Here is an 8,884-nt window from a genome sequence, read left to right as displayed (position 1 = left end):
TGTACTTAACCTGAAGCGTACTTAACCTGAAGCGAACTTTCCCATTGAAAGTAATGGAAAGTGGATTAATTCGTTCCAGGCAGTCCGCGGAGTACTTAAACTGAAAGTACTCAAACCGAAGCGTACTTAAATCAAGGTATGACTGTATACTGTGTGCGCTCTTGCCAGCGCAATCCTCAGCATGCCTGCTCAGACGTCAGCCCCGTTAAGTGCATAGAGGGTTGCAGCCTGGAATTATGGACAGATTGAGAAGCACAGGTGGAGGTGAGCAAGAAGGAAAGGGACAAGGGATGATGGTGGAGCGAAAGTCACAAGTGGGGATGTAGCCCTGGATAATTCTGTAGGAGAGAATGGTGTGGTTTCCTCTGAAAGAGTGGCCAATAGGTGGCGCACTGCAATCAATTACTGGGTTCACCTGGAAGGCAGGATACAACTGCAGCTGGTCAGTCCTAGGCTACAAGGACAGAGGCAGCACCAGGTTCAGCATCAATCAGAATTAGGCCAAGAGAGGTTTGCTGATGCCCCAGGCTGGAAGAGGCTGGTTAGTCAGCTGGAAGTGATGTTTTGTTGTCTTGCAGTGCTGTGATGGAAATGAGATTTATTGTTGTGATGGTTTGACTTTTTTTTAATGGTTTTATTTTATGATGCAGGTTATAAATCACCCAAATAGAAGGTTGTGATGGCTTCTTGTTCAGAAAGCAGATGACTCAGGGTGGATTAACATGGCCATGACTTTTTTCACAAGGGGACTGCAATCCTTGCTTTCACCTGGCCATTTAAAGCTCCCCTCAGGTGTGTGCCTCAGAGGTCACAGTGCTTGTCAACAGGAGGGATGGATACTTGATACGAGCATATTACTGGATATTACCACCTACAAATTCAGCCACCTACTAGAGCAGCAGCTCCCCAGCCTGGGCGAGCGCCAGTGACTTCTCCTGGGAGGCCGGGTGGAAATGAAGGAATTTTGGTGTCCAGGTCAGAAACAGGGGGGGGGTGGAAGTTCAACAGGTACAGTTGGAAATGAAGTCTCAGCACAGAGGTGAAAACATGGGCCCAGTGTGTAGCAGCTCTGGAAACGGTTGCATTTTAATTTTTCGCTTTTACAAATTTCATTGAACCCTTCGCAGTATAACAGTTTTTATTTTAAAAAATATTGCAGACAAAACTTTAACATCTGATAGGAACCAATCAAAACATTCCAAAGACCACATGGGGATGGGAAATACGTAAGTGAACCATGTGTCCTCATTACATACTTTGGGAATAATATACCTATAAATGCCAAACATAGGGTCCATTAGGACAGCAAAGCTAACAGCAACCTTCTTTAAGATTTGGTGAGAGCAATGACAAGATATCTAAATAAAGAAAATCCAAACCAGCTTTTTTTGTATGTTTTTTTTCTTTCCTTTTATAAATGTATGTGAACAGAAAGAACAGTTATAACAACAGATGAAAATCAAAAAGTGAAAAGCAAAACTATAAAATAGGCATGTAAAATGAGTTCAGTTCCACATGGGTTAAAGTAACCAAGTAGAAAATCAGAATATAGAGGTAAAGTTCAGGACAACGTACCTCTCCAAAAGAAAAGTCTAGGTTCTTCAGGTGAGGAATTAATGAAAGAAATGAAGTGGTGGAAGTTAAGCGGGTACAGTTCCTGCAGGTATCTGTCTATATTACTTCCTGCTTCTCAAAGGGCACCATCAGGGATGTGCTAAGCTAGCTTGGTTAGAGGAAGGGGGAGGGTTAGAAGTCCAATTAATACCTGCAAGAATTTTTTTCTGGAAAGGACATCAGGGATTCTGTTCCTCACTGGCCATTTCTCCGTATTGCCCTGCAGGTTGCAGCAGCAGCAGCTGCATTAATTGCTGTAGAGTGACAGTGCTTGCTTGGGGGTTTCAGTTTTTAAAACAACTGCTGTAAGGTGATAGTCCTTAAGGCTATGCAATCTCAATGTGTGATGGGAAACCTTGCACCTTCCTGTGAGTGTCATCATCAGCAGAATAGGCAATAAACACACACACACACACACAGAGAGAGAGAGAGAGAGAGAGAGAGAGAGAGAGATTGAAATTGAAATTCTTCTCCGGCATGGCGCATGGCTGTGGTCCAGATGCTCCAAAGGGCGCTAGATTGGGGAAAGAATATCAGCTTGTTCTCCTAAGCCAAAGCGCTCGAACTGCAAGGCTATCCATCAATGGCTAACCAGGAATGGTTATTGAATAACATAACAATTTGTCCTGCCCTCCAATGATGATATTGCTGCTACAGTTCTTAGTTAAATTTCTTATTCTTTTATGGTGTTTCATTCCGCCGGACCTGTATTTTAAGTATTGTATATTCAATTAGTATATTGACTGTTAAAACCCCATATCAGTCGTTTTTATTGTTTATGTAGAGAATTATGCAGAATTTCTGGTTTAATATGCTGGCTGTTTGCCGTAATAAACATTGACACACTGACTGGCTAACCAGGAATGATGGGTAGAACCTGCATCCAGGAACAGGCAGGGTGCCCCCAGCCACCATTGGCTGGGCATCACCAGCTCTGGGCTCCCGTCCTGCTCGTGGGCTTCCCATACTGGGCACCGCCAGAACAAGAGGATGGGCTCCCCTTTGCTCTGACCCTGCAGGGCGCTTCTGCTGCTCTGATTCAAGAGGGGCTACGGTCTAGATTAAGATCTAGAAAAACGACACAAGACGGAGAAACTTGGTGCTGGCTGCTGCTAGAGCTGGCGGCGGCGGCTAGCTAGCTGGCTGGCACTGCCCTGGTTGTTTGCGTGCCCCGGGCAGGAGCTGGCGCTGCCGGGAAGAGCGCCCCTGAGCAAGCGGCGCCAGCGCGGCTCCTCCACCTTTACGCGACTGGCAGCTGCTGGCACTGCGGAGGCGGGAGGCGGGAGTGGGGCTGTGGGCCAATGGCAGGCGCCTCCGCGGCAATTCTCCCTCTTCCGCGGCTCGCGATTGGCTTCGGCGCGCCGCCGCTTGCCTATAAAGAGCGAGCCCGCGACGTCGGGCTGCAAACTCGAACGGAGTAGCGGCTCGAGTGTATAGCTGGATGCAGCAGCAGCTCTGTGCGCGCGGCATCCTGAAGCAGTTCTTGGGAAGCGGCCAACCCTGCAAGGTAGGTGTGAGGTGGTTTGTGCCATCAGACTTGCGGGGTTCATCAGGAGCGAGGCTGGGGACTCCGATCATGGGCTTGGCATCTAAGTGCGCTGGGTATCGCAGCCTTGAAAAGGCGGCCAAGATGAATGTCTACAGACTGGCCGAAGACAGACTGGCGTTTGGAGTTCTGCATAGGGGCTCTCCCCTTCTCTCTCGTTCCTCCCTTCTTAAGCAAAGAAACCGGTTTTAGTAAATGGAATGTATGTATTGAATTCTATCTAAAACTACCGGGAATTCTTCTGCACAAGGGAAAGAGTTTAGTGGGAGCCTGGGAAGGCTTGCTGGAGCCCGATCCTGTGCTTGTTGGCTCTGAAGCAAGGCGCACTGGATTCTGTGAGGCTTACTCACAAGTAAGCATGCCTGGATTTTTGCAGCTGTGGTGTGTAAACAGGCTTTAGCTCAGGCACCCCCAAACTGCGGCCCTCCAGATGTTTTGGCCTACAACTCCCATGATCCCTAGCTAACAGGACCAGTGGTCAGGGATGATGGGAATTGTAGTCCAAAACATCTGGAGGGCCGAAGTTTGGGGATGCCTGCTTTAGCTATTCAAGAGTAGCATTCAGCTATGTCCTACTTGGAGTAGACTGGAAGGAACAAACATGGCTGTTAATTTCAGTGGGTATACTCTTGAGTAAAAAGCTGAATGCCACCCATCACCTGCTGCCTACATTTAAGAGGGCTACCGGTATAAGATTTGAATGTTAGTTGGCTCAGCAGGTCCTGCTCCCTTGCAGGGTTGTTGCGAACAACCCAGAGCTATTAACACCTTTGTATTTCCCTTTTTTGGCAGGTTCTTCTGATCTCCTTCAACTCTTCTGTGGGACTCCTGAGAAGTCAGCTGGACTCAATGTGGTTCTTGGAGAAAGTGGGGGCATCCCCTGGAGAAGGCAGCCCACTGGGTCCGTCATTCCTGGGCTTGCCCCCCAGCCACCCTGTCAAGCCGGGGGGCCCTGCTGCAGCTTTTGCCAACATATTGACCCCGGACAGGATCCCGGAGTTCTGCATCCCCCCCAGGCTGGCAAATCCTCCTCCAGCGAAGAGTCCTAGTGCAGCCTTCCAGCCCCACCGCTGCCTCACGGAGCCCGGCTTGCAGCAGGCTGCCACTTCTGCTGGCGTGGGTGTCGACCGCACCCCCAGCCCATTCCTGCTGCCCCACCTCATTCAGGTGGAAAGTGTGGAGGAGATCCCAGGCCTGGAGGAAGAAGAAGGCACCAACTCAGACCCCCAGTCTCAGGCTGCCCTGTCCTTGCCTCACTTCCCCAAAGCGCAGACGTCCTATGGTTTCTGCACGCTGCTGGAGAGCCCTCACACCCGGAGGAAGGAATCCATCTTCCACAGTGACTCTTCTCTCAGCCTGGCCCTGCCCCGGCCCCGAGCCAGCAGCTATGGGGGCAGAGAGCTCCCCTCCAGCCACTCCATTGCCATCCAGTCGGTGGCCTGCCAGCGCCACCTGCTCAGCCGGCAAGGCCCCTGGGACAGCGACACGGCTTCTTCCAGCGAATCCTCGCCCTTCAGCTCCCCGCTCCTGGGCCGATCACCTCCGCTGCGAGGGCCCGGCTTGCTCTTCAAAGCCCGGAGCCAGGAGGGGCTGCTGGGCAAGGCCTGGAGGTCCCAGAGCAAATTGTCCAGCATGGGAAGAGCCAATTCCTTGTCCACCGAGGACAGCAGCTCCACGGACAGCAGCCCCAATGCCATTCGGCGGTCCTCAGACAGCCTCTTTGACCCGCTGACCTGCCGAGCCTACAGCCTGTCCCCGCTGCCCATCTTCCCGCTGGACGTGCCCTGTGGCGGCCGGGAGAGGCTTGGCCGGGAGAGCACTGTCTGCATGGACAAGGGCGGGCTCCTGCGGCTGTCCTCTGAGTACTGCCCCGAGAACCGGCGCCTGCGGGTCCGCCTGATCAGCGTGGAAGGACTTTACGAGCCCTTGGCGGAGCCCAAGAGCATCAACTGCTGCATCACCTTCTCCCTTGTGCCTGGCAAGACCCAGAAGCAGCGCAGCACAGTCATCAAGAGGAGCCGCGACCCCATCTTCAATGAGGACTTTTTCTTTGTGGGCATCGCCGAAGATGACCTCTGCAGCCTCGCGGTGAGGATGAAGGCTGTGAATAAAGGGTGCAGCTTGAAAAGGGACCTCGTTTTGGGGGAGAGCGAGGTTCCCTTGATGAAGCTTTTAGCAGGTTAAAAAAGAGAGAGAGAGAAACGACTCTGTCTTGCAACCTGAGATATTTTATTTATTTTTTCGTACTTGGTGTGTTTTTTTGTTTTAAAATAAATATAATTTTTACTGAAACTTGCAAATGCTTCTCTTTTGGTAGATAAATAGGAACCGCTACAGCGGGAAGGTAAACGGCGTTTCCATGTGCTGCTCTGGTTTGCCAGAAGCGGCTTTGTCATGCTGGCCACATGACCTGGAAGCTATACACTGGCTCCCTCGGCCAATAATGCGAGATGAGCGCGCAACCCCAGAGTCGGTCACGACTGGACCTAATGGTCAGGGGTCCCTTTACCCTTTACCTTTAGGTCAGTAAATGACTTTGACTTGAGCGAGACTTGCAAGTTACACACAAATGCACAATTCATGGTTCTATTAATCCTATGCACCTGTGCTTTGGCAATGTCCCATTGAGCTCTCCATCAGGCTTGCACCCAAGGAGGTGTGTACAGACTTGCAGCTCCAGGGTTTGTGTATCATCCAGAGTGCTTTACATTATCCTTAAAACAATCCCCACACGGCAGTTGTGGCTGAAGGTGGTTAGTTTCAGCCTACAGCTGGAGAGTCCCAGGTCATCTCTGCTCAGCCAAAGAGCTCACTCACTCAGGGCCTCTCCTACCTAAGAGGATGGCTTTGAAATGTAATTTATGAAAATATATTTGAAGTTTTCTCTCATTTGAACACAACGGGGCTTACTTCTGAGTAAACACACACAGGGTTGTGCTGTGAAAGGTAGCAGTTTACCTTAGACCTCCTAGTGAGTTCATAGCAAGTGAGGATATTTGAACTGGGTTTTTTTTTTAGGTTCACAGTTATGGCGGCCTAAACAGTACACAAAATTAGCTCTATTTTTATCAAGCCATCGGGGTACATTAGCCTTCCTCAATCTGGGATCCTTCCAGTACAGAGTGCTCTACTTTGCAGTGTAAAATACAAATGCCTGTGAGCTTTGTATAGGAACATGGCAGAGTACCTCTTGCATTTCATCACCCTTTTAGCATCATAGCTTATAGTTCATACCCATTATAAAGAATGGCCAACTGAGGCCAGCACTCAGTGCATCTGATGAAGTGGGCTGTGAGCCATGGAAATTTAAGCTACAACAAGGCTATAATCTCAAAGGGATTTACATACCGGTAGTACATAGCTCTAGCGAACTCACTAAGGTTTACTTCTGAGTAATGGGTAAAGGATTGCACTGTCAATCTATTAGACCTGAGGGTGCCACAATGTTTTGGGGCTATACTTTTGAGTAAATATAGCACTGGCTGGGTTGTTGGGTTTTGTTTCAGTAAGAGGTGATGATGTGAAGAGTTAATCCAGAAGTTCCCAACAGGAATTGGATCAAAGAAGAAATGTGTACAAAATAATCCAAGCAAGGGTCCATTTCTTCAGTTTTGGCAATATGTGAATGTTCAGGCTGAACAGAAAGAACTCTTCCATCAAACAGAATTTAAAGGCCGCTTGCTTTTAGCTAGACACTGAGGAAGCAAACAGTTTTGAAATCTTACGTGATGATGGCTATGGCAGCTTGCCTGCTGAATCTGTGAGGGAGTCTGAGTGGAACAGGAAGGGAGAGCTTGGGTGTGTATTTTGAGCCATAATCCAAAGCTGCAGTTGTGTAGGTTCCTAACTGGGGAGGGGCTGACTTTGTGCACTACCCCATTTCCTTTAAAAAATAGATAAAAATATTTGTGTTTTTTTTAAGTGCACAAATAACAAAAAGAAAGAAAACAATGAAAAATAATAAAGCTTCCCATCCTGGAAGGACAAACGCACAATTATACAAAAGCACAAATAATAATAATATTAACAATAATGATATAGCACAACTCCAAAGGGATAAAAATGCGAGTTGGGGGTGGGGAGTAGGCTGTCTGCCAAGACCTTTCTAATTCCTGGATCCAGCAAGTGTTAAGCATTAATTCAAATTCCTGGAATATCCAGGCTAGCTTCCTGGTGAGGTAATGGGTCATTAAGGTAGCAAAGGAAGTGGCTCCAAGGCTGTGGCTATGGGGGAAGCAAGACCCCTTTGGGGTGTTCATGCTGTGAACCCCTCCATCATAGGCTCAGGTAGTATACATGTTTAAATAAACCATAAAGACACCACAGTCTCTGCCTGGAACCCATGGAATCTCACACTGCTTGGAGAATGGGGTGGCATGCAACAGTATTGACTGGTAGAAAAATTCCCTTGAAAGATAATGAAGATTTATAAAAATCAAAGTGTTTTCCACCTGCGTGTTCCATCATTACTGACAACAAGGTTTCTAATATAGTCCTAAATGAGCCAGCCTGATGGCAAATGCTGGCAGCACTGAGTGACCACAGGCCTCAACATTTGTATGAGAAGTGAAACCATGCCATATGTTACTACCCCATTTCCCACTTCTTGTATGCTCAGCAGGGAGGAGGGAATTCCGTGCCATCTCCACATCCTGGAGACCTTTGTTCTGGGGTGCAACAGGCCAGATCAGGAAAGTTGTGAGTGTGGCAAATTGTCAGATCCCCCCAAACAACGAACAAGTTCTTGCTTTGCACATGCACCCTAGAAGTCTGGCCAGTGCTGGCCATGTGGGAGAACTCTCAGCCCTGCAGAGCCCCACCTTAAGGGGAGCCTCAGGGGGCAGGGAGAGTGCTCTCATGAGCCCCATTTGGGCAAAAGGGTTCCTGAATTGCAGGGAGTTGCAGTGGGTGATCCCCGTTGTTCCTTCCACCTCCACAATTCTATGATTCTATCCTTGGGTCCTGCTTGAGGGTTCCCCACAGGCTTTGGGTTGGCCACTGTGAGAACAGGGTGCTATGGCCTGATCCAGCAGGCTCTGCTTAGGTCCTTACATTCTTAAGTGTCTTGCCTGAGGTTGAGGGTGCCTCAAATCCTGGACAGGGCACAGATGTATTCAGGGGCATAGGAGGGGGGGCAGGGGTAGGTGGGCCGCCTCGGATGCCATCATGGAGGGGGTGGGGTGACAAATTATCAAGGAACAATTACTGCCCTACTAGGGCGGTTCATGAAAAACTTTTTTTAAAAAATGCCTGCTCCAAAGGTCTTATCTTACTACACTGGGGATTATAAAGCTATACAGTGGAACCTCGGTTTATGAACGCCGCGGACCCATCTGGAACGGATTAATTCACTTTCCATTACTTTCAATGGGAAAGTTCGCTTCAGTTTATGAACGCTTCAGTTTATGAACAGACTTCCGGAACCAAATACACCCATGCTTCGGGTTAAGTACGCTTCAGGTTGAGTACTCCGCGGACCCGTCTGGAACGGATCAATTCACTTTCCATTACTTTCAATTGGAAAGTTCACTTCAGTTTATGAACGCTTCAGTTTATGAACAGACTTCCGGAACCAATTGTGTTCATAAACCGAGGTACCACTGTATATGAAATTTCATGCATATCAGTTAATATCTTGACCCGAATCACTCTGCTTATTTGCCAATGTTTTTCTTTTGAAAAGTTTGAGTTGTTTATATTTCTGCCATAGCTGCCAAGTTTTCC

The 8,884-nt window shown here is 48.6% G+C and overlaps 1 protein-coding gene across 1 annotated transcript; it reads left to right on the top strand.

The window, feature by feature from the left end:
• Positions 1 to 3,024: 3,024 nt before the first annotated feature.
• On the top strand, positions 3,025 to 5,452 carry LOC118092850 (C2 calcium-dependent domain-containing protein 4C-like). Its single transcript, XM_035131478.3, has 2 exons — positions 3,025 to 3,121; positions 3,953 to 5,452. Exons 1-2 carry the CDS (start codon positions 3,056 to 3,058, stop codon positions 5,342 to 5,344), a joined length of 1,458 nt encoding a protein of 485 aa, XP_034987369.1. The 5' UTR covers positions 3,025 to 3,055; the 3' UTR covers positions 5,345 to 5,452.
• The last annotated feature ends 3,432 nt before the right edge of the window (positions 5,453 to 8,884 follow it).

This window comes from Zootoca vivipara, chromosome 13, assembly GCF_965207765.1.
Source record: "Zootoca vivipara chromosome 13, rZooViv2.hap1.1, whole genome shotgun sequence".
NCBI lineage: Eukaryota > Metazoa > Chordata > Lepidosauria > Squamata > Lacertidae > Zootoca > Zootoca vivipara.
This window is presented reverse-complemented; position numbering and strand designations above follow the sequence as displayed.